The sequence below is a fragment of the Ixodes scapularis genome, unplaced genomic scaffold (genome assembly GCF_016920785.2).
Source record: "Ixodes scapularis isolate PalLabHiFi unplaced genomic scaffold, ASM1692078v2 PGA_scaffold8__174_contigs__length_109621045, whole genome shotgun sequence".
Lineage (NCBI taxonomy): Eukaryota > Metazoa > Arthropoda > Arachnida > Ixodida > Ixodidae > Ixodes > Ixodes scapularis.
Genome location: NW_024609883.1, coordinates 9,711,240 through 9,736,593, shown reverse-complemented (window position 1 = coordinate 9,736,593; position 25,354 = coordinate 9,711,240). Strand labels below are relative to the sequence as shown.

General features: G+C 46.8%; 1 protein-coding gene across 1 annotated transcript; it reads left to right on the top strand.

Annotated features, from left to right (window-relative positions):
* Positions 1 to 3: 3 nt before the first annotated feature.
* On the top strand, positions 4 to 24,675 carry LOC8041299 (F-box only protein 25). Its single transcript, XM_029993987.4, has 7 exons — positions 4 to 599; positions 8,126 to 8,285; positions 14,646 to 14,738; positions 16,250 to 16,378; positions 17,507 to 17,733; positions 18,956 to 19,205; positions 21,905 to 24,675. The coding sequence occupies exons 1-7, from the start codon at positions 490 to 492 to the stop codon at positions 22,043 to 22,045; spliced, it is 1,110 nt and encodes a 369-aa protein (XP_029849847.1). The 5' UTR covers positions 4 to 489; the 3' UTR covers positions 22,046 to 24,675.
* Positions 24,676 to 25,354: the final 679 nt, after the last annotated feature.

The following is a 25,354-nucleotide window of genomic DNA, read 5'->3' as shown; positions in this document are numbered from 1 at the left end:
TCGGCGAAAATGTGTGCGCCGAGTTGCGATGTCCTCTTTTTTGTTTTTGTTCATTTTTCACTTGAATGTACTGCGCGCGTCAGAAAACAAGCGCTCACGCCATTTCGAAACCGGTCGTCCATTTTGTTTTTTTCGTCGTCTGCTCGCCTCCATTTCTGGTGACTTCATGACGGGTCACGTGAGCCCTACGTCACATCCGTCAACAAAAGCACGCACGGCGGAGACGAGCAAGCGCGCGCATACGCGCAGTAGGACGGCAGTGACAGGCTGCGCAGTGCGATCTGTCGGTGCGCGAAAGGCTTGTCGTTGCTCCAGTGCGGTGCCTTTGCTCGGGAGTTGGGATCCCTTCGTTTTTGTCGGCTCAATTTCGACGGAATACTGCGGGAGAACCCGGGCACGAATCTGAGATCGCGGCCGCGCGGTGCCGTAGACCGAAGCGTCTGCACACGCGACGGACTACAACTCCCGAGTTCGTCGGGGATCTCTAGGATGCCTTTCATCGGCCGGGACTGGCGTTCCCCGGGCGAAGCCTGGGTCAAGACCGGAGAAGGCTGGGAAAAGAAGAAGATACTGGAGTTCTATTGCTGCTCTGCGGACAGGTGCGTCCACCCTTTTCTTTGTTTACCGCGTCGCCAACACCACGCGCGCTCGAGGCGCAGTGGCTGTCGTTAGGCCCTGTCAAGGACGCTGACATCGATTGCCACACGAGCCGCGAACTGGAGCAATGTCGTGCGTTTAATTCGGGGAGCGGACGTTGCCGATCGCGAGCCCCGCGGCTGACATCTGTCGTGCGGCCAAAAACCAGCTCTTTCGAATTCTGTCTTCGCTCGCACGGAGTCTCCAGATAACGGGGCTTTGTTTGACGCGCAGGTGAAGGTGATGTAACCGCGTTATCGCGCTTGATTCGGCTGCATTTTGTAGTTTTCTACCGCCTGAAACGACTGAGGAGAGCACCGATCGTCGGTGTTGAGGCGCGAGCGTCGATCGCGTCAAAACCGAAAGCGTTCACCTAACAGCTGTATCTGTTGCAAGGCGGATGTTGATACTTTGTAAGGTTTCCGCGAACAACGGAGAGCGCTCGCGTTTCTGTTCGACCTGTCGTCAACAAAACCACAGATTGTATACTTTCGCAGCGCTCGCGTATATTATTGGCTCGTGTGCATCGTCGTGCTGCGAAAAAGAAAAAAAAAAATCGAACCCGCAGTGTTTGTGATGCGGTTTATCACTGCTCAGCTGATTCCATCAAGATGGCGGCTCGTGATGTCTGTTTTTCGCGTTTCACTGCGCTCTCGCCGCGGACAGCTGATCCCCTCGGACGCGCTCCGAGATCTAGGGCAGTTCCTTCTCCGTCCACTTTTTTTGGGGTGGGTGGCGATGGTTAGCAGAGGTTCCCTTCCGCCGCAACCACTATCGACAATGCTAGCGAGAGCGATTCTTTTTTTCCCCCTCGGTCCTGCGCCGTCCGCCTTTGGGATCATCATCGTAGGCGCGCAAGTCTGTCTACTAGGTACCCTGCCGCCGTGGTATAATTACGCTTTCTACTTGTTTGTCTTCTCTTTCTCCCCTCGGTACAGCGGCCGTTTTTAGACTGTACGCCTGCCCTTTATGTGCCGTCAACCGCGGACGAACATTCTTGCGTGTTGCTCTCGGACGCTCAGGCAAACGAGCGGGTTTTTGAAAGAGCGGGACGCTTTTTTGTTTTCTTCGTTCTTTTCCTCTGCTCCGTACCTGAGTTGAGGGAGACAAAAAACAACAACAAAAAAAAAGAAATTAACGAAGAAAAAAAACGTAGTTCGCGGTCACTTACTCGGCTGACTGCCACAACTTTGCTGGCCTTTTTTTCTTCTGTGGCAGTCACTGTGTAGCTTTCTTTGTTCCTATTTACACTTTCGTTTCCCGTCTGTGTATACGTGTATAGACATGCAAATGAGTCCTGAGACACCCCTATCTTGAGTGTGGCTATCTTCCAAGGATTGACGGTCCACTTGCTTCCTGCAGTGCAGCCAGCCACTGGCCTACTTCTTTCGATGGCGCCCGCGGCGGTCGCAATCCTTTCCGCTCTGTGCTCGGTTTCACATCCGGATTTTTCTTGCGCTTGTTTACTTTTTCTCTTTTTCTTTCCTATTGCAATGACCAGCGTGCCGCAGTGTCCTACTGGCATACTCGGTGCAATGCTCAGGGACACGCGTCTGGCGTACATTGGCCGTTTTGGTTTGGCCTTTTTCGTTGCCTTTTTATTTTTATTTTACTTTCTTGAAGAAGTGGCCTGGCATATGCCACGACAATCTCGAAGAATGCTGCCATGGAACCCTTCCAAACAACTTTCCTTGATATACATTCTGCCTAGATCGCAAAAAAGAATGTATCCGTAATATTATATATAAATGCAGTATTGTAAACTATATATTACATTTAAATAAAACTGCCTGGATGGGGAAAAGTGAAGGTGTAGTGTCCAGTTTTTGTACTTTAAGGAATGGACTGATAGTTGGCTCCAATTTTCTATGAAAAAAGGATGAAGTCCATGATATTAAAATATCTCCATTAAATTTTGACATACTTTTTTTTTATTTTGCTGGATATATATAATCTACTAACTTGCTTTAAGTGTTTTTCTTTTGCATACTTTATTCAATGCTACACAAGATTCGCACAAGTATTACATAACCGTCTCGTGCATCATGTCCACATGTGAGGACAGATGTTTTTATAATTTTTTACACCACAGCAAGCAGTCTCACACCATAAAAAATATTGGGTGTATATACATTTATACAGCCTAGAACGTCTCCCTCAATGGGCAACTTGTCTCTCAGCTGTAGACGAGCAATTTAACCAGTCCAGTATACAACCACAAGCCTGGGGTCTTTAACGCACCACTCAGTAGTGATAAACGACCGCACACCAGTACGATACTCATCCAGTGAACCCAGGATCCCTGGGTTCTGCAGCGTCAGCTCTAGTACACCATACTAATTGCAGCATGGTGTCTTTGGGCGAGGACAGAAAAAGCTTTTCCAGGCAGCCGATAGATGGCAGCACTTGCTGGCTGTCACCAGCAAGTGCTGCCATCTATCGGGTCATTGGGTTTTAGAGACAGCGAAGGGAGAGTGGATTTCAAGACTGTAGAGATTACCAAGCAAAAATGGTGGCAGAAATCGAGAGAAAACTAGGTATTTTCTTATTCACTGTAGGCAAGGGGGTTTCATAGCCTCACTTTCTTTGAACTGCGGAGTGAATATAGATTTCACATTTAAATATTCTAAGCTTAAATGGTAAAACAAAATGGCTAGGTGGCGTAAGCTACCGCCCGATCCAAAGGGCTCAGCCGTATTCATCCATCCATCCATCCACCAGCAGCACCTCATAAAAGTAAATAATTTTTTTATCCACAAAAGTTTGCCTGAACATTGAAACAAAAATAATTTTCAGATTGTTCTAGCCATGCATGAATTATCAGCAATGATAATGTAGAAATTATTTCTCTCCATTTGTCTTGTTGACGCTCACCATATCTCTCCTCAAATGGGGACACCATGCAACGAAACTGCCCTCACTCGGCTTCCCGTGCTTTAGACTTTTGCCGTTAAAACGCATTGACTTTGTACGCTTGCGAGTTTTATATCGCTCTGCATTCTCTTTGGCAGGATGGAAAAGTCTAGGCAGAAGTTTTCCCTCACCAGGGAAGAAATTAACACAATCTTGGGCATATCTGTTGATCCTGAAGACGTCCTGGATGTCAGCAGTGATAAAGAATGGCAGGGTGTAGATGATGATGCCTGTGATGTTGGTGAAACAATCAACGCATTTGTGGGCATTGCGATGTCTCACTTTTTGTGGGCATTGCGATGTCTCACTTTGCCCGAGACCTTTGAAAGGCTTCGTGCATCAATAGACACTCACATTCAATTTCCAGTGCCACAAGAGTTTGTTTAGTATTGTATTACAGAAACAAAACAATATAACGACGCTAACGTGTTCTGGCCCAACTGTCATTTTGCTTACAAAAACATGACTATGCAACACCAAAAATTAGATTACCTGACCACTGGAATGCATGTTGTCCTCACATGAGGACATGTTTGTTCTGCTTTAGCAAAGTATATGTTTAAGTTAAAAATATTTTATTTACTTAACATATGGTTCCGACAAATGTCCCAACATGGTATACTTTTATTTTTTTATGTTCATTATAATCATGAAAGGGATAAAGTAACAAAGAGGCACAATTTTGGGGACATGATAAAATATAAGCACAGCAAAGGGCAGGATGTTTCAGACTGTGATAGCCTGCTGTCAGGAAAAAAAAATTGTTAGGCTTGAAATGCAGAAATGTTACACAAAGAAATAATACCTTTCTTGAAAGGGACAAAGATGCAGAGTTTTTCAGGAGGTGCTTGATACAAGAAAGCTCAAAATTTCATACACAAATGCATCATTACTTCGAGACAATGTATAAAATGTAACGTAAGATTTTTTTTTTTTTTCTTAAAGAGGGAAACGGGTTTGCAACTTTATACACTGAGCAAAGGAGTTCTTACAAGCTTTATATCTCAGAGAAAAAATCTATACAATGCTTGCATATTAAAGGGACACTGACACCTCCCAAAATTTTTTTTTCATTTTTTGCCAGGCGCTTTATTATGGTGTCGGAGGACTACCCAATTAATATTTTGCAACAGAGTTGCGTATTTTTTTAATAGAGCCAAAAGACGCAACTGCTTGAAACCGAAACCCGACGGAGGTCGGAGAAGTGGAGAGAAGAGAGTGAGTGGCGGAAGTCACGTGACTACACCCGACCGTGCGTTTTTTTTGTTTGTTTTTTTCTCTCTCCTCTCCGTAGCAGACGACACGGCATGCGGCGTGCGATTCTTTTGCAGTTATGTTTGTTCCGCTCGTTGTTCTGTACTCAAGATGAGTTGTTTTGTACATTGAAGAGTTGGAGATGAGTAGTGAGTGCCCGTGGTGAATTTCCATGATCGGCTCCGAAAAGAATACACCCAAGATGTTGCGTGAAGAGCTGGCTCACATGTCCTGCATCCGAAAAAAAAGTGGCATTGTGCGACAGAGTTTCCGAAAGATCCACGGGATCGGGACCAATGGCTGGCTGCAATTCCTGTAGAACATATACGGGCACCTCGGAAAACGGACGCTACCTGATTTATATGCTTTTTGCATTTTGTGGAGAGTGATTACATTGAGTTCGCAGGTGCCAAAACGGAAATCCCATACCATTTAATTCAGCGATGTATCGTCCACAACATTTGTTTGCTTCTTCAGTAATAATTGTAAAAAAAAAAAAAAAAAAAAAAAAAAAAAGAAGAAGATATAAAAATATTGGAAAATGTTTGAAAAAAAAAATAAAGCTTCACGGAGGATCGAACCCGGTCGTACCGCGTGTGAAGCGGACGTCTTTCCCACTGAGCTACTGGGGCATCTCTTTTGAGGTGGATCTCTTTCCTTAGTAACAACTCAGCCGGTAAACTGTAAGTCGGACAGTTTGCTGTCGATTGTTCTCTAGCAAAAGCACTCCCGGGTCGAAGTCGGGAAGCACCACGCTTTGGGGACATTCGCACCTAGTAAATAAATCGTACGCGTGCATATTCAACTCGAAGTAGACACGTCATGCTTGACGTTTGCGCGAGCGATGTCTTCAGCCACGAGAAGGGAGCGACGGCTCGGCGACGTCTTCGTGCAAATAGGCTTGGTGGCCGGGCGTGTCGTACGGGATGAATACCAATTCTTTTGATCAGTCCCAAATTTTTCTTTTAACGGTAGACAGAATTCGCCGGTAAAACGAACGGCAGTTCTGAAAGAGAGGTCCCACGCCCGCCGTCCGCTGCCATCGCCGTCCCCTTGAGTCCCACGATACTCGAAACGACGAACGCACAGAATGCTTCCGGTTGTCTGTGGAACTTTTTTTTTTTCAATCAACGCATTTACAGCTTTTTAGAAGCCACAAAAAATGGGTTTTATATTTTTTTCTATTTTTAATATTGAGTGTGTGCCTTCAGTGACCCACGACTTTGATTAAATTTGGTGGTCGCATCGATACCTTAGAAAACGGCCCGTGACCGCGAAAAAGAGAGTGAGCGACACTCGAACCGGCCAGTTCTTGATCGGCGGTTTTCGGGCGGAAAGAAACCGAATTTCGAGCCGCAAATTCTGTTCTGGGTAGTTGAGCTCTCATATGTCACGTACAACTAAAAACCTCGGCGAGCATAAATACCCTGTCAGTGTCCCTTTAAGTGTGAATGTTCCGATGAAATTACCAACTGCTCTTTTGCAGGGGTTGTGGTGACGTCAGAACGCCAAGTTCTGTTTAACTCTGATTGAAGAATGGTGGGTAGCCCTCAAAGCAAGCTGCCTTGAGGTCTATCCACTATCCTTCGATCAGAACCAATGAGGGCTTAGCTTTTTGATGTCACCAGAACCCCTGCAGAAGAAGCAAACTTGCACTCTGAATAAGGGGAGAAATTAGAAGCACTCTGTGAGGATCGTTTCTGGTGCACATCCCTATGTCTCATGTAACATCTTTCTTTGCTGCAAGTATTTTGGGGTATGATGAGTTAGATGTAATTATTCAAGGTAATTTTGTACATGTAAATGGGTTTTTAACTTTTTATTCAAGATACAACAATCACTAGCAGATGAGCAACTGGAATATTAGAAAAAGTGTTGGGCCAAAGGCTAACCACTTAGGAACCATAGAATAACAGTTTTAGTAGAGGTATGAAAATATCAAAGTTTCAGGTGGTACCGTAAAATCCCGAGAGATGCCCCACTCCTGAAAGATGGCCCACCCCTATGTTTTCCTAAATTTTATATATTTTCTTAAACACCGAAAGATAGCCCACTTCTAGTAATAGTAGTGCTGGAACCAATGATGGCCTCGGCGCGTAAATGTGGCTAGCTAGCTATGGCGGGATATAACCAATCGTTGATGACTGGGAACCAGTCGTCTTTGCTTCGTTGCTCCTCGCCACGATAACAAACTTGGAAGGGAAGCATGACTTAAAGATATAATGGTTTAATGAAAATCAAGCATGGTTACTTTAATAATTCATAGCTGGAAGTTCTTTTTTTTATAATGACACACACACACACACATATATATATATATATATATATATAATAAAACAGATTGGCATGAGAAACACTTCAGGCACTTGCATCAAGAAACAAAAATCTCCGATAAGACAAGTTCGATAAAAAACTAAAACCTAATGTAACATTGCAAGCAGAGTAATGACTACCTCGTACGATTGAATACACATTCTTTTCCCACTGAATCATAATTAAAGGAGACAGACCAACAATAGGGGATGAAATTTCTGAGCCCACTGAGCAAACAAAGATGCTCTGACACATTGGCTGTTTCTCCTAGCACGGCAGTGCGAAGCAGGGAAGCTGGACACCAGAGCATTGGGACGAAGCGGGGAAGCTTTTTGACTCGAGAAGTTGAGGAATTCTGAAAACATTATTTGTAATTTTTGAATATTCAAAACACTCAAATATATTGGACAGTATAAGTGTGCTGTAAAGCGAACTGAATGGCAAACACTACTTGCGGGCTATTCAAAGCTTCCAATATTTGCATTCCTCCAATCTTTGAGTATGAGGTTGGTGGTTATTAGCAACTGCAAAGTTGGCACAGGAAGAGAGAAGCCCACCTATTGGAAAGATGACCAGGATAAGCACTAATTAAGTATTTAGATTTGAGCTATATATACTAGCGAGAAAATTAATAGAATGCTGCTGCAAATTCAGCTCAATTTATTTAGTTAAAGGTAAATGGATACCTCGTGTATTCCAAAACATTGTTGCACTTGAAAGCCCCCTTACTAAATTCATGATGAAGGCTATAAAAAAAATAAACAAAAAGCTTGTTTCTGTTGTTTTTTTAGTTTAAGGTATATCTTGTGTATTCCACAACGTTGTTGTGCTTCAAAGCCCCCTTACTAAATTCATGATGAAGGCTATAAAAAAGAACCGTGTTTTTGTCTTTCTTGGAGAGCTAGAAAGAAAATGTTTGCAGAGCAAAGACAAATGGGGGAGGAATTTGGGGTGTAGATCAAAGAAGCACCTTATGTATGCTCCCATTTATGTTTTTGTTTCTCTGCAGCCTGGACGCTCTCGAAGGTCCCGCCGAGTTTGAAGCGGCGGAGGCTCTGGTCGAAGCCGATTCGGGCAACAGTGACGGCTGCTTCGAGCCTGAGGCCAAGCAGCCGCGTCTTTTGCAGCAGCAGCCCCACTGTCAGATCACACTCAAGTGCACTCGGGAGGCGAGTGGCAATTCATTTTTGGGGATCATACTGTAGGCTTACTGGGAGTTCAAGCAAATGTACAACACGCCTCCCCCCCCCTCCCCCTTTCCAAAAAAAGAAATAGTGTCTTTTTTGCTGCAAAATTAAACTGTGCGTCGCCAAACGCTCACCCTCTGCCCATATGTAGCACTAGCAGTCCAGACCAGATGGCAAAATTTCAGAACTAACTTATCTAATTCAAGAGAAGTGATATTCTGAAAATTTAAATGGGAAAATGGTATCCGTTTTCGGAGGCTGGTGCCATTCAGCCATCGCTGAATGGCACCAGTCACTTTTTAAGAGTATCACGTAACTTTTGTGGGGACCGTTGGTCGCCTTTCCCCAATGGCCAGTATAACGGCCATGGTTCGGAACGCTCGGCCTGGCTGCCGTGAGCTCCAACCTGTTCGTGAAGCGTAGGAGAGCCGCCTGGCTTGGGGGGCTCTCCTCCTCACTCTCTCCCGAGGGGACCTTTTTCCGTCCCCCCACTTATCCGGGAAACTAGTTGTTTTGGGTGAGGACGACGCCCGCGGGGAGAGGAGGTCGACGCGCGTTCTCGACTTCGGGAACGCGGGGGACTCCTCCTGCGGATGCGATAGAGATCGGACGTGTCACGAAGGTCTTCCTTTGCCTGCTCTGGACTGCACTCTCGGGACGATGTTGACAGGGTGGGCCTTTCATCTGACCTTGTTGGCGCGGGGGTTTTGGGACAGTGTGTCTTTTGGTGTTGCAATAAACACCATTGGACCCGGGTGTAGGACCGTTCGTCGAATGGCAGTTTGTCGCACGACAGCTGGTAGCAGGGTTATTCGTCACATAGGGCAATTCTTCATAGGGCGGTTCGTCACTATGACAATTTGTGAAACATATCTTTTTGATAATTTTGTTGTGGGTTTTGTTGCTTATTGAGCATTTTTTAAGTGAGTGCAATTACTAGTGACCCGTTTTTTTTATTTACTTATTTTTTCCCGCACCCATGAAATTAGTTTTTGTGCTTCCAAGGTTAACTAAGATGTTATCAACTTAGAACCAAACAGGAGTCTAAACAGGATACTACAGACAAGCTGAATAACAAAGCTACCAAACACTTAAAAATAGGTCGATGCTAAGAATAGCGTCGGGTTATGATACCTTTGGCGACGCTTTTCGTTCGACAAAGCGCTATTTCAAAACTCACGTTTTTCGACAAGTTGTCCTAGTGACGAATCGCCCTATGACGAATTGTCCTGTGCGACGAACAGCCCTGCTACGAGTTGCCCTATTACGAATTGTCTTTCGACGAACGGCCCGTACCCCGTTGGACCCAGTCCTGTTGTGGTACGTGCTCCTCCTTTTTAGAGAAGCGATCAGTTGTGCGGCTGACGTTCGGACCCGCCCGTAGCGGTGTTCTCGAGAGAAAGCTGCGGGGTGTGGGAGTAGGCTTGGCACCCGATTACCGGTTACCACCACCCGTGACCATCCCACATATTCTGCAGAATATGTGGGATGGTCACGGGCGGGGGGACGGAAAAAGGTCCCCCCGGGAGAGAATGAGGAGGAGAGCCCCCCAAACCAGGCGACTCTCCTACGCTTCACGAGGTTGGAGCTCATGGCAGCCAGGCTGAGCGTTCCGAACCTCGGCCGTTATACCAGCCATCGAGGAAGGGCGACCAACGGTCCCCTCACTTTTTAGTAAACTAGTTCTGAAGCTATGCGGAGGCGAAGTTCGTCTGCTTCTTGCGCAGGGGGTAGCGGTGACGTCAGAACGCCGAGCCCTGATTGGCTGATCGCGACCCCCTATTTGAGCGTCGTCTGCTCCTTCGCAACGTCGTCTGCTCGCAACACCATCTGCGGCTGTCTTACCTTTCCTGCGACATTCGGAAGCGCAGAGGCCAGATTCACGAAACGATCTTACGCCAAAACTCTGCGCAAGACAAAACTTAAGAACGAATTCGTATTCACGGAACGAAACTTTCGTAAGTTCTGCGCAGGTTACGACGAAATCCTACGACAGCTCCGAAGCTGTCTTAGCACTTCTTACGATCAAATCAGCATGGCCGACAGCGTCGCGGTTGCGACGGCCCACGGACGTTTATTTTTCTATGTGCGCTTCTCACGCGTCCCGACTTCAAGCAGCAAGAAAAAAAGTAAAAAGTACTTAAAACAGACCACAACGAACAAGAACGCTGGATCCACAAACACCCGGGAAAAGCTCCAACGGCCAAGATTCCACCGAACGCGACCAAGCGAGCACGGCAGTTAGGCCTAGCAGGCACTCCGCGACTCGGCGACCGTCTGACCACGACCGGCTGGTGTGCTGAATGGAATATGCCCGCGCGACCCTTGTGAACTCTTCCCGTATTACACTTTGACCGCTGACCTCAGTTTTAGATTAAGAGGTCAATTTCTTCCTCTTGTTATCTCCTTGTTTCCCGAGGCAACGGTGAGTCTCGCCGGTGAAAAAGCGGTGAACCTCCGACAGACGCAGGGAAGGTAAAGCAGCCATCGCTTTGACTAGCAGACGTAAAGCAGACGACGCTAACTGCGCCAACCCGCCGACGCCGTTAAAGAATGAGGGGTCTCGCCGCACACGAAAGGAGGGAAAAAGTATTTGGGAAAGAACTTGCGGACACTAGCCACCCTCACTCTCGGTTCTTAGCAAACAAACCTCGGCGCCTCGGGACACTCCGCCAGTGAGTCCTTTGACTTCCCTCCTTGATGCGCGTCTGCTAGTTGTTAGACAAAAACAACATACCGCTCGAGTTATTTCGTCTGCCCTCTCTGAAAGGCGAAGTCGAGCTCGCTCATAAAGACCTGCACTTCCGAAAGTCGCACGAAAGGTAAGACAGACGCAGACGATGTTGCGAGCAGGCGACGTTGCAAAGGAGCAGACGACGCTGAGATAGGGGGTCGCCATCAGCCAATCAGGGCTCGGCGTTCTGACGTCACCACTACTTCCTATCTCATGCGCAGAAGATGAAAATGAGCCCACTTGCGAGGCGTATTGCATCTGGTTTCAACTGCTAGCTCTACACTTGGCCAGGGAATGAGCATTTGGCGATGCATAGTTTAATTTTGCGGTGAAAGAGCTTGTAAATTTTTGGGGGGACACACTGCGTGACAAAGCACTAAATAGACACATTGTGATATTGCTCGTAAACAGTAATGACAAAAACCGAATTCTGCCTCCTATGTAAGTATAACCACCATGAGCACCATTAACCATGCTATCAGGTTTGATGGCAGCGTTTCACATTTGGAAGAAAAATAAGAAAAACTGTCAATAGCTTGTGTAATGCTCTGTACACCATGTGATTATTGGAGGCAACTTGGTAAGTAACATTTTATTTGATGTCCTCAATACCTTAATATCATAGGCAACACTCCAGCTTGGCAGATCTTGTAAAGTTAGGTTTTCAGGTAGCAGCCATAATCACAAAAATGCTTTCACTCAAAATACTCACCTTGAACACAAATAAACCATTTTTGCACACTTTTTGAATTACCGACATTAATGGCCTTCATCTGCGCAAGAACAAGCAATGTCCCGGGAGGTGTGCGAGGCATAGCAGGAAAGTGGAATTTTGTATAATTGCATCTGCTCACCAGCTTTTAGAACACCGTGTAGATAGTAACAGCAAACACACCGAGTCTTGTTTCATGCTCTTGCAGGTGACCCTCCGTGTTTGTGGTGGATTTCCTCATTTGTGATTGTGATATGTTTAACACTTTAGAGTTTGCTCTAAGTCTCAGTACTTAATAGCAGAATTGTAGAGGCACTTCTCACATTTCTTGGTTGGTTGCGATCTGCCTCATACAAAGAAATAAAACATGAATTCTTGTATTATGACAGGACTTCTAAACAAAGCCAACCGTCAGAATACCCAAGGATGCTAGAAAATTCTCAGTTAATGACTCTACGTTCCCATTACCCATCGCACTGTTTTAACTATACCGTAAAATACTGGGGGAGTGCTCCTCCCACTTCCACTGAAAACTGGGGTATTCTAGGGGATTCTGCCAACTTGTCGAAAGCCAACTCGTCGACGGCCAACTTGTCGACGGCGCATTCGTCGAATAGGCCAATTCATAATAGGGCAATTCGTCAAAGGGCAACTTGTCGAAAGGGGCAGTCTGTCGAGGGGCGATTCGTCAAATGGGTTGAATGACGGTCCGAGGTTAAAGTTCGTAGTTCCTTCTTGCCTTTTGACCTAAATTTTTATTTGTGTTTGGACACAGCGCCCTTCTTAGGTTACAAGACGGAAAGAAAAATCACAAGACTGCAAAGACAGGACACTATCTAAAGACAAGTTGAGAAATGTTCATTTCGGGATCGTCCTTTTGTTCGTTTCTTTTATTATTTTTTGTAATGAGCTGTCGCCGCGAAGCGGCGTGACTGATGGACCAGGTGGGTTAGCATTTCTGTTATAAGCCGCCATAGACTGTCGCCGCGAAGCGGGGTGAACAGGTGGGCCGTGTAGGTTAACACGCGGCCCAGTGATACACGCGCGACGTAGTGATCCCTTCCCTCTGCACCGTGAAAGCCGTGCAGAGGGAAGCGTGCGGCGATATTACTACTATAGGGCAGGATTTGCTTCGAAATTTCAGGACAAAATTATATATTGTGGCTTTGAAACAGCGGCGACCAGTTGGCTTCTTCGACAAGTTTTTCATCGACGAGTTGCGCTATGACGTATTGGCCTATTCGACGAATGGGCCACCGACGAGTTGGCCGTCGACAAGTTGGCCTAGACCCGTATTCTAGACATGGGTGCTTGTCCAGTCAAATCAATAAAAAACAAGATGGCGGCCAATAAAGAGCTTTGAAGGCAGGGTGAGCAGAGTCAGAGAAGGCACGTTTATTTTCCAATGATATCCCCATTATTGCCATTGGTGGTCTCGTGGCCGCCACAACGGAATGAATATTTTCGACTCATGCCGGCACTTCCCAAGTTTTGGAAATGTTAATAGTTGGCAGTTCAGCAGTATTTTACGGTAATTCCTCTTGGGTCATCATGATCAGGAAGTGAAAAGCTTTAAGGGTATACCTAAAGCACTGTTCTATCGTTAGAACCCCAGTATACCCAAAACACTGTTCTATCATTAGAACAAGCCCTTACCATTGTACTAAGATCAAATGACAGTCTAGTTGGTTATACATTAAAAATAGTGCAAAACATGAGGTCAAGTAGAAGACAGACATGGACAAGCGCTGCCATAGCATGCAATTCCTTACCATTATCCTTACCACTGCATGCAATTCTTGTTAAAAGTAGACTGCTTCTTAAAGGGCAACTCTGCTCAATTGAGAAAATTTCGAGATTATGAATGATTTCACATTAGAAATCACTAATAAAAGGCACTACGTCGTTTGCTTCGCGAAAACTGGGATACATTTTGTGAAATCTTGCTTTAAACCATGCACAGAACCTGCAACCAAAACTTTGGCATCATTAAGCGACATTGGCTTCGGGCTGTCAAAAACATAGCTACCACGTGGTACGGGCGGTCACGCGATCCTCTACGCGACGACGGGCGGGTTCGAGGCAGGCCACCGTTAGGGCGGGTGTGTGCGAGGCACAAGTGTTGTCTGCACCGAAGTCTTTACCACATTTCAGTGTCTACGATACCCTATGAGGTCTGCATAACTATGGCATCAGTTTGCACACATAATGTGAACAAAACTCGGAGAGACAATAATCACAGCTGGCGAGATGGCGAGATGACGCTGACACCGGTTGGGATAAGGGAAACGGCGGTAACGGCAGGACGGCTGTCCCAGGGCTGAGAAGCGGGCTGCATAGGTGCACTACGCCAATCACGTGAACACCGCCAACCGGCGAGAGGAGATGCTGCTGACGTCACCTGTTACGCTTGCCCGGAAAAGTAAAAACAAACAAAAAGTAGCAATTTTGATGACGTTTAGCTCAACTTTGGCTGCGACAACACCGTAGCCTTGACTGTTGCGCCTGAATTTTCCCGCTAGGGGTTGGCCAATTTCGGCAACTTGGAACATTCCAAACTTTGTCGGACCGTAAGAAGCATTTAGACAGAGCTAGGTTGTAATGCTTGATGTGTGGTCTTCCAAGGTGATACTGAAGAAGACTGTATCGTTTTTTTAAAAACAAAAATGATGTGGATTTGCTTTTTAAGCAAAAGGGTAACAATTTTTTTTCTAGCTGTTTTCACATAGGGTTGACACTATACTCAAATTTATTTTGAGGTCTGTGAAGTCTAACATTCCTGCCTGGTGAGACTTTCTGGAAAAATGTCAGTCCTAAAGAGTTATCGCGGCATATTGGAAACTTTCATCCAACATCGTGCACAATCTTTGACCTTTGCTTCGACCTCCTTCTGCAGGTGGCTGGCTACAACACAATTAGCGAAGCATTCCGAAGGCTAGACTTCCGCAATGGCATCAAAGATGTGCGGAGGTTCAACTACATCTGCAAGGTGAGCAGTTTGCTGGAAGTTTATCAGTTGGAAGCTCTACAACTGAACATTGATGTGTGAATCATGTCCTGCGAGTGTGCTGCCTTGATTGAAGGACATGCAGAAGTGTGAAATTGAATTGCAGTCTGCTAGACATAGATCACTGATCTAGACTCTATGTGGCTGGATTTAGTGTGGGGGGAGACTATGGCCAGTGGGACATCAGTGGCCAAATGTGTTGCCACATCGTAGGTCAAAGCAAATATAGAGCGAATACTTGTGCTACAAATCCGTTGAGTTGTATCTGTTGATCCCAACCCCTGCTTAACAAATGTTAAAAACCCCGGGCTAGCAGTCATACTGCACCGGCTAAATTGCTCTTCCGCATAACTGAAAGGCAGAATTGACCTCGCAGTGTCATTGACCGTCATTTTTTTTTTTTTTGCTTTGGGAGGTTTTGAATATTGTTTATGAATCGTGAGGGTTGCTTCATTATTTAGTCTCTAGAAACCTTAAAAAAGATTCATTCGTATGGTGCATTTATTTTTTATAATCTCCTTTACACGTGAACTGTCATAGGGTGAATTACGTAGAAGCAATCCCCGATTTGCAAATTTGTTTCTAGCTTTTCGAGGCTTGTATGTCCACTTGGCTGCATGTTTTGAATTGCTACTTCTCGAAGATTTTTTTTTATTATACTCCCAAAAAGGCAGCCCGATAGCATCCCAAAGCCACGCCTTTGTTCCAATCGTGCCCGTCGCATTTTTCCCGAAGGTGAATAATGCCAATCGATGGAATGATGGGGCACGGTTTTTGCCGACTTACATCTTGGACCTAAAGAGCTCTTCTGCCTGTAGAGAATGCACTACAGTTCGTGTCTTAAATCACGATTGGCACTCTTCCATATTGGGAAGATCAGCGCAAAGCATCAAGCTTTACCACCAAGTTTATGCTGCACTTTTGGCAACATTTTCCACTCAGATGGAAAGACTGCGAGGGGCCGATGCTCGAGCATACACGAGCCGGCAACATTACAGACTACTGTAAAATACCGAGCAAGCACCCGCCCAAGAGTTGAAGCTAACCGCTAAGGAATTGACATGGATGCCCCTTAGATCCAACAGCAGAAAAGCAGAAGGGGCACAGGGTAGGTTAGGTCCTTGTTTAACTGACGGAATGGTAAGGGAGCAACATGGGGGTTTGGCAGAACCCCCAATTTTTAAAGCGGCCGCACCGCTCTTGTCAAGCCCATGTTCTGGCATTAAGCTTCACCGCTTCTCACCGGTGCACGCGCGTGAAGCTTCACTGCTTTGCACCGGCGTGCCCAGAGAATCGGTCAACGTGGAGGAACACCTCGGTTAAGTCTGTGGGCCTGAAAGTTTCCTGAGCTCGACATGTCCCTCACTTATACGTCAAACGTTTCAAAAGTAGGAGGTGACAGCTCATTGTGACGGGGGTGCACGCCCGGTATTTTACGGCACCATCAGTGCAATTTGCACCCAACGCCTGTAACCTCCGCGACTTGTGTGCAGCTCCTGCACTTGCTGATCACGGAGAACCTGACGACGCTTAGTGGATGTGCCAGCCGGGTGCTTTTCACCATGCTCGAAGAGGTGGCTTCTCAGGTGGCCGACAGTCGCCAGAACACTCACATCCTCCAGGTGAGAGCGCCGGCATTGGGACGAGGCAACGGCGGTGAACTCTTTCTTTTAATGTTGCGGACGTTCTAGAAGTGACCGTATCTCTAGCCGCGAGAAATGCTTCGCGTCCGCGGGAGTGCAGTAACAGACACACAAACAACGCGCAGCTTGTCGGAACTAAATTACGTGGGATCCTGACCTTGGGAGTTTCCCCATGCTGTATAGATGTCGAATGTTGTGTCGCACGTGTGTCTGGCCCTTCACTCCAGCTCCGGCATATAGTGGATCTTGTAGTTCCAAGTTTGCAGTGTTTCTTTCATTTTTTTTCCACAAATTCTTTTTTTTTTTATATACTTTTGTTGGGAAAAACATCCATATATATTGGAACTTACGTGGAACGAAACAGGACATGGGTGGAAGATTTCGTAACCTCCAGGTAATGTGCACGTAACCCAAGTACCTGGAAAACATTCTGGTACTAATAAGAAAGGGAAAGGGAAGCCATTCACAATGGGAATGGTTCCCAAAGAGACAGGTGGTATCATGGACACTTCACTGTGGGTTTTATTTCGGGGCAACGCAACATAAAGCTGTAAAAGACATTTCTTCACGCAAAAGTTTTTTAAAATTATTTTATTTGAGGTTAGTTTTTATTTGGAATTTTTGGTTTGCCCTGATTTTGATAGAACTGGCTCTGGGGTTACTTTTTGGGGTTTATCAGTATGTGCCAACAACGCAAAACCCCAGCTTTGTTTTACCTCAAGTCCAAACGCAGCCGACGCTGCGAGCTGTTGGAATTGATCACACGGCTTCAAGAGCACACCGTCATGGTGTTCATCGTGAGATCTGAATGTGTTCTATCATCGCTGAACCAGTCATAAACACAAAATGCCTAGTGACTCGTGCCTTTGCTGCCACTTGGTCGGTCCCGTTACCTGGTAGCGTCGGCTGCAATTTAAGCCGAAGCGAAGTGCAGTCATGGTGCCTCAAGCGCTACGCGAATCCGACTGAAGCAAGCTTCCCATAAATTTAGTCGTAGTTACCTCCCGCCTTTGAATGTGACTCGTTCGGTACCTTGCTGCACATAGACTCGCCGGGACCTCCGAGAACAAATGGATCGATCGATCGCACGCTCCCGGCGTTTTGCAGCTCCTGCTGGGGGACCTGGAGCGCACCCTGCGCAAGTACCACTGCTGGGGGCGTCCCCTGGGCTCGAGCCAGCTGTGGGAGCAGCACCTGGCCACCCTGCAGCGCATCTGGGAGGTGCAGAGGCACATTGAGCTGGGGGGGCCCCCGCTGGCCAAGGGCACCCCGCAGCTGCCCCACCTGCCCCCCGAGCTGCTCAGGGAGGTGCTGCTCAGGCTCGCCGACTACAGGTGGGTCCGCCGTTGGGACTCGACGCGCGTCCAAGGTCCCCGCATTTCGTCCAAAGCGAAGCCCCAGTGAGAGACGAGACTCGAATTCCCCTCACTCCTCACCGGGCTGGTGAATGCTGCTCTTGGGCGGGTTCCCGACTGGACTATGGTGCGATTGTGTACGGTTCAGCACAAAAATTTGTCTTAAAACTGTCAGCTTTTCCACTCTGGTGAAAAAGGAAGGCCAGCGAAGCTGTACTATGGTGAGAATGAAGTATTTATAAATGTGAGGATTAAAGTGTGGTTGGGTGATTAGGTATTTGAACGATTAAAGAATCAGACGTATATATAACGATCCGGTGTTGTTATTTATTTTGTAACCACAGGGACCATGGCTTTGTGATCGCTGTGGTACACCGCCGTAGGGTGTACACCAACGGCAGGCACATTCTTCGTGAAGAGGTCTATACATGTTTGATGGCTGGTCGTGGGCACCGTAGGTTCGTTCACACACGCAAGCCCGAAGCGCTCGAGCGTAAACGAAGTGAACCACTTTTCCTGCTGGCGTGCAAAGTCAACGTTAAAGTCACCCGTCACTGTGGCAGACATGTTGTCGCCAAGCATGACCCAGCTGAAGAAGTACATCATGAATGCTTCGATGTCTCCCTTGGGCATCGCGGAGGGGGGACGTACACGACGGCAACCCACTGGACCATCGCGCACCTTGACAGAAAGGCTGGACAGCTACCGCCATCTATGAGCGACTGTAGCAACCAGATCGGTTGACTGGTTGCCGCCGTTGATCATAGATGGCGGTATCTGTCCAGAGTTTTGTGTAGTTTTGAGTCGACATTAGTTTGGTACCGGACACGAAACTGGGGAAACTAGCCCTTAACAGCTCCGCTGTAAAATGTGTAACAGAAAAACTGTTATGTGCATATTTTTAATGCTAGTTCAGTACTTTTCAGCACCTATGTAAGTGGCAGGAATAAAAAATCAACGCTCTATATTGGCAGTTTAACAAAATAATGGTACCTAGTACTGAAGAACACTGTTTCGAGATAAATAAGTTGAAAGTAAAAAGTCCTGTGAATAACAAATTGTTATTGGCACAAACACCCTCAGAGTCATTTTATCAATACCTGTTGCAGCTTGGTAGTCATTGTTAGAGTGATGTCTCTGCTTTTCGGCTTGTCGCCTTGCTTGCCGGGCCTCTTTTGTAACCCTAGCCGCGTGCGAACAGGGACCTTGGGAGCAGCGGCCAGGCGCACCCGGTGCTGGAGGCCCTGCTGGAGGAGGAGCATGTGTGGCGGCAGCTGTGCCTGTTCCACTTTGGCCCCCAGAAGCTGGAGGCCTGGCGCAAGGCCCCTTCCTCGGGCTCGGGCCCCCAGTGGAGGCTGCTCTTCCACCGGCTGCGCAAGAAGCACGGCCTGCGCGAGGAGTACGCCGACAGCCTGCTGCTCTGCCGACACTGCCGCTGCCTCTTCTGGAAGGTGGGCACGCCTGCCGCGCGTTTCGCTTCCTAATTGAGTCGGTAAAAAGTGCACGGTACCTCGGGTGCCTGCGCTGGCATTGCATGCTCGCCGCATCTTATTGGCAAAGGCCGACTCTGACATTTGCTTCTGGGGGTGACTGAGTGCGCTACGACTACAAGCACTCTTAACGTGGTTAGTTTGTGACCAATCATTTGTGATTGTTGACATCTATAGGCCCTGGAACACTTTGATCTGCACGTGTTTCCTAATATTTTGCGCATCATTCTTTCGCCGTGGACTCCAAATAATTTTGACGTTGTTACGAGCGACCTTTCCTTATGGATTTAATATTGCAAATACTACGAAACCACTAGTCTTCGGTCGGGTCAGAGGTGTTCCAGGTTATCTGATTTACGACGCCAGTGTGTCTTGCCGATCACAGGCAGTCTTAAAGCAGTTGATCAAACGTAAATGTGTGAACCAGCCTTAAATTATGAAGTTACGAGTAGGATTCTGCGTCTTCGGAGTTTATTTCTTGTGAAATTTGAAGGGTGTTTTTTCCGAGTTTATTTTTTGTCGATAATTCTGGGTTTATCGGAGTTTATTTTTTTTTAGATTCCAAATTCTCTGATATTCAAAATTCATTTTACTCCGTTTCAAATTTTTTAGAAATTCTTAAACAAAATAAATAAGGTTTGAGTAACATCACCCGTTGTCTTGAGGGAGCCTTGACGAGCTAAAAGGCAAACCCCTTTTTGTTGGTAGTCTGAAATATTTCAAAGGAAACTGAAGTGGCATCCCCTTGGGACCACTGACCCTGTTCTCTTACGAAGTTTATCTGTAAAACACTGTCTTTTTTGCTTTTTACTTCGTTAATGTTACCTCGAAATTCAGAGTTTTATGGATAAATCCGAATGAACGAAAATTTTATACCGGCGAGTGTTTTTCGGACATTTTCCAAAACACGGGACGCTAGTTAAAGTAAGCTCGTGCTCTCATTTCATGTATTGACTGAATCAGTAAGGATTAAAGCACCACAAAGCAAAGGCCTGGCATACAAGTACAAGCACCCAATGTGTACACTTCTCTTCCCTACTTGTTCATTGTTTTTCGGCACTTTAAAGGGGTAGGGAAACGTAATTCCAGCGCTCATTTTCTAGCTTGAATGTGTTGCATGTTGCACCCTAACCTCAGAAACACCGGTCTTCCGTTGAAAGGCACAAGAAAACTATAATTTTAAAGCTAAATAAACAATCTTTCAATGTGCATCTGGTGGATACATGCAGAGCCTATTTGGGAGGTAATCTAGCAACTTTGGGGAACTTGCTAGTAGTCGTGACGTAGGAGATTCCTTCGGAGCAGCGCCGCTCTTTGGAATTTCAACATTTTCCTTCTTAGCTTTCCTCCTAGCTCAACTCACAAATCGCGCATTGAACCAAACGGCCTAAGAAGACGGAAAGGAAGGACTCCCCTCTTTCTCGGACCCTCGTTCGTGCAACCAGAACCAGCCGTTCTCCCCCTAGAAGATTGGCCCGTCGCTCAAAACTTGAACAAAAGTTGCTTTCCCCACCCTGTTCAGCCCTAAGCCGACAGTGCCTGTGGAAGCTACGTGCTCCTTGGGCCAGCCACACGCTCGTCACCCCACGAGTACTTCAAACGGCTCGGTTGTAACGCGCTGATGCTATTGACACCACCACAACGCTGACAACGCCACCAAGGGCAAAGCTCATAACCACGCCTGCCTTGCTACTCCACGAACGCGGGAAATCTTTTCTTTCTGTTTTTGTTTGTTTCTCTTCGATCGCTTGCTCGAGCGCACCGTTTGGAACGAAAAATATAGCTAGTCGTTCAAAATACAAACATGCGATTATCATTTACGGTTATTATCCGTCATGCTTAACTCATTTCCGAACAAAATTTGAATATTTCAATTTTTGTTTCCGCACCTCTTTAAACCCTGCACTAGAGAAAATAGTCTCGCAACAGGAAAACAAATAGCCGGACAGAATAAGTAGGAGAGAACAGGACTCATTCTTTTTCGTCGCGTTATTTGTGTTTTTGCCACCATAAAGTGCGGAGTAAGCGCCCACTTAAGACTGAGAAAGTATCTCGAAGAATGAGGGAATGGGCTTCACTGCTTTCCATTGGGGTGCTTGGGGAAGCATCTAATGAAGAAGGAGCAGCTCTGTCTGGGGTAGGCACTTCGGTGTGTCCAAGCGCACCCACCCCAGGCAGAGTATTTTCCAAACCGCACCCTGTATATGGGCAGTCCGTGAAAACAAATTTCGACTGAAGTAAAAAATTTTCTTCTTAGCTACACCGAGTCAATGGTCTGCACCCTGCACCTGGTGCACAGACCACACATAAAAAATTTGGATACACAGCACATCTTGAAGAATGCCGCTTTATTAGCCCACGAAGAAGCTTCTGTTGTACAACAATCCTCATTAACATAATGTGCCATTTGCAAAATTTGTCATGTCTCTCGAAAAAGAGTCCAAAAGAAGCATCCTTGTACAGTCTACACTGCATAAAGTTTAAACTCTCCTAGAGTCCAGAACCCTTGGGAGTCCCAAGCGCACGTGCGCTGCCAAGGGATGGGAAAGTATGGAGGACGCGCCGAAAGCCGGGCGTTCGAAAGACGCGCCCCGTCATTCGCATTGTGTCGGGGACTGCGGCTCGAGAGACCTCGATTTCGATGGCGTCTGTCCGTGCAGTCGTTCGGCCACCCCTGCCTCAAGGTTCCCCGCGACGAAGAGACCTCCGAGGAGGGGGACGCCCCCCTGGCCCCCACGAGCGTGGTCCCCGTCTGCATTCCGGTCACTCCCCAGGCCTTCCTCCAGTACTTCTCCCTGTGACCGACCCCGGCTTCGACACGCCCGTCCGCCCCTGCGCGCCACCTCCGCGGCCCCCAAGCGGCGCCCCCGTCGCTTTGCAGCGACCTCAGTGAGCGTCTGCCGCGGCCGCTCTGAAACTCGCCCGCTCGGCGCAACTTCCCCTTCTTTCTGCGAAGGCATTTTGTCGACGGTCGGCTCCTGTTCCGGGCGTCGCGCCCGGGAGAAGTTTCGGGGTTCTGGAGGGCCCCGAAAATCCAGCTCGCGACGTGAACGAGCTGCAGTTTCGGTACAATGCCGGTAGCGCGCTTCTGACTGGTGAACCTACCGCGCCCTAAAATGTGGTTCCTCGACGTTTGCACCACTACGACGTAGACGCAGTTGCCCGTGCGATCTTGGCGGTGGAACGGCAGCGGACGCCTCTTCCGCTGTAGGTCGTTCTGCCACCGGACAGTTTACAGAAGCTTCAAGAGTCGTGATGCCGCAGTGACGGCAACCTTTGCGGTCACCTTTCTTGCCAGCATTTCTGCAACCAACTTCCAGGATTGCGACATCAGACACTTGCCGGCTCCTTTGAAGCAGTTTGTTGCTACTTTGGGACCGCTTTCGATGCAAGGGTGGTAGACGCACCAGTCGACATGCATTCCAGGCACCTTCTTTCCTGTCGGATGCGTATGAAGTGATTTCCAGTTCCTTAGTCTAGAATCTTTTCAATCTTACGTTTAGCAGTCTTACCATTTGGTGGCCCCAAGCTTCGGCTGAGGCACTTGCACCCCGATGGAGGCGTATTGCGGCCTAAGCATTGTGTAACTGAGATGTTGGTTGCTCGTCGAAGAATCTTGAGTGGTCTAAATCAACCTTATAGGGGACGCGATAGATGTTTTTCACTGGTCCAGAATATCAACAAGTTAAAGGGCAGTGAATTATCTACTCGTGCAAATTAAACTGGTTTAGGACCCCTTTTATTTGTTAGAGTGAAGATTTGTTAGAGTGAAGTGCTGGTGCTGAAAATAATTTAAGACGAGAAGAGGTGGTCCGTTATCTATTATCACCTACCACAATGCAGCAACAGGTTGGACAATGCCTTTTTAGGTAGCGCTGCTCCGGAGCATAATGTCAACTTTTTCCTTCCTGATCTTTTGACCATTCCAAGTAATTTCTCCAGATTTTAGGACGATGGTGCTAGTGGAAGCAGTCCTTGACCGAAACTGCAGCTTGTTCCCTCTGCGGCTTGCCAGAATTCCGGATTTTTTTTAAACGCGACGCACAGTGTGTATTGAATGTTCGCCAGTGTTGGTCTCGGAGGACAATCGTCGGTGCCAGTCTATGCTTTGCGGTAAGCACACCGGCATGAATTCGTGTTTGAAGGCATCTGTCCTGGAGTGGCAGGACGTTTTGACGACTCTGGTCCTACAAACTGCCGTATTTACTCGTGCATCAATCGACCTGTCATAGTCGTAGACTCCCACATTTCAGAAGCTAAAAAGTAATAAAGCTAACTAACTGCCAATTGACAATTGCATCACCACTCCTCAGTCCCGGTCAATGAAATGCTTGCTTGACACAAGCCCCGTTTCATTATTGTCACATTATTTGTCGTATCAAATTACGTGGGAGTCTTGCTGATTTGACCAATGAGGTATTTCATTGTTTGCTGAGAACAAACTGTTTAAAACTTACCAGCTTTTTGAAGGTTCCCAAAAGCCACTGACAATACATATTATGACTGTGCCACAGTGTTGTACTCCAGAACATACTGTGGCAGTTTTGACGTTAAGGACACAGAGATAGATGACAGCCGCGGTTGTCGAAGCACACGTATTGGTCAACCCATGCGCGAGTAAATACGGTACTTTTCTTTTCGCATTGTTTCCCAGCGAAACAAGCCGGTGCTCTGAAAGGCTTTGTACATAGATAGCGAGGCATATTTTGGATACAGATTTGTTTCAGTATTTAAGATATTTATACTATGTTTGTTTCGTGAGCGTATGCTCGTAGGCGGGTCTATTGAAAAGAGAGGAAGTAAGTACATGGCAGTGATATGTCTAGGACCCTATATATATGAATCTTATGTTTGACTTTCCAACAACGGGATTGTGCAGCGCTAGAGCCCGTCGGTCGTTGGCTGCATTCTGAGACGCCACATATCTGGCACTTCGGACAGCGCTCTCAGCGCCTGCCGTTTGCCGAAGGTGGGCGCTTGGTTTATTTACTCTTAAGACTGCTGCAGGAATGTGATTACTGCATGTAGAGAGCATTGTCCCGTATACTGACAGTGCTCGACCAGTCCAAATCGCAACCATGCTGGGAAAAACTCACTTGTCCCCGCATTTGAAACCGGTGTTTTCCGTTGTATATCTTTGCCCCTTCCGTTGTAGTCGTGTTGTACACTTTCGACGATCTTAGGAGCGTGTTGGTTTGTAGAGCTCATATCAAACGAGGTTTTTGAAGCAGCTGCGCATGCTCTTTTTTGTTCGAAGACCGACCTGCAGAGATGCCCTTCTGGTTTCCATCGTTTCTGCCTTTCCAAGAATGCCGTGAATCTTTGGTCTCTTCAATTGCTCTCTATATTATCTTATGGATGGCAATTTGACGGCACTAGGATGAGGCTGACTAGCTCGAGACTGCATCTTCGAAAGAGCATTGCAGTCGACCTCGCACGGTTGGTGCGAGGTCGACTGCAATGCTCTTTCGACAGACATGACTGAAGCATACCTGGATAGCAATTCAGTTACTGCAATTTAATTGCCCTTCAGAGTAATCTGCTACTGTACTTCCTTACTTTTCACAAAGAGTAGTTATAATTAATTTACATTATATCCTAAGTGATTGCAGCATTTTAATTACGGTTGCACCTACTTTTTTAACGACTTAGTCACGTTGGAGCTTCGTTCTGTAGAGTCACTGAGAGGTGAAAATGCACCGAGCGTCTGCCCTGTTGTCCCCTGCCAACTCATGGAGCTTTCAGACAGCCAACACCGTGGGTTCAATTGTTAGAGCGACAGCTCTCGCAGAAGGGCACAGAAGATGCCCCACATAAAGAGAGCGCAATCTCTTCCATTGTCAGGATTGGATAAAAAGGTCAAAATGATGCGGCTGTGACGAGTGCATTTAATGTGACTCATTTCTGCCATTTCCACAATGGTTAGGAGTTTGAACCACCATTCAGTTATTTCACTACCTACAGACACTACTATTTGATTTCTTTTACTTTGAATTGCCATGATAAGATTCAATGAAACCAACTCCTTGTGTACTGGGCACTTACATTCTCATTGTAGCATGATTAAAGCAGGTGCAACAAAGACACACCTGACAAATGGAAAATGCCGT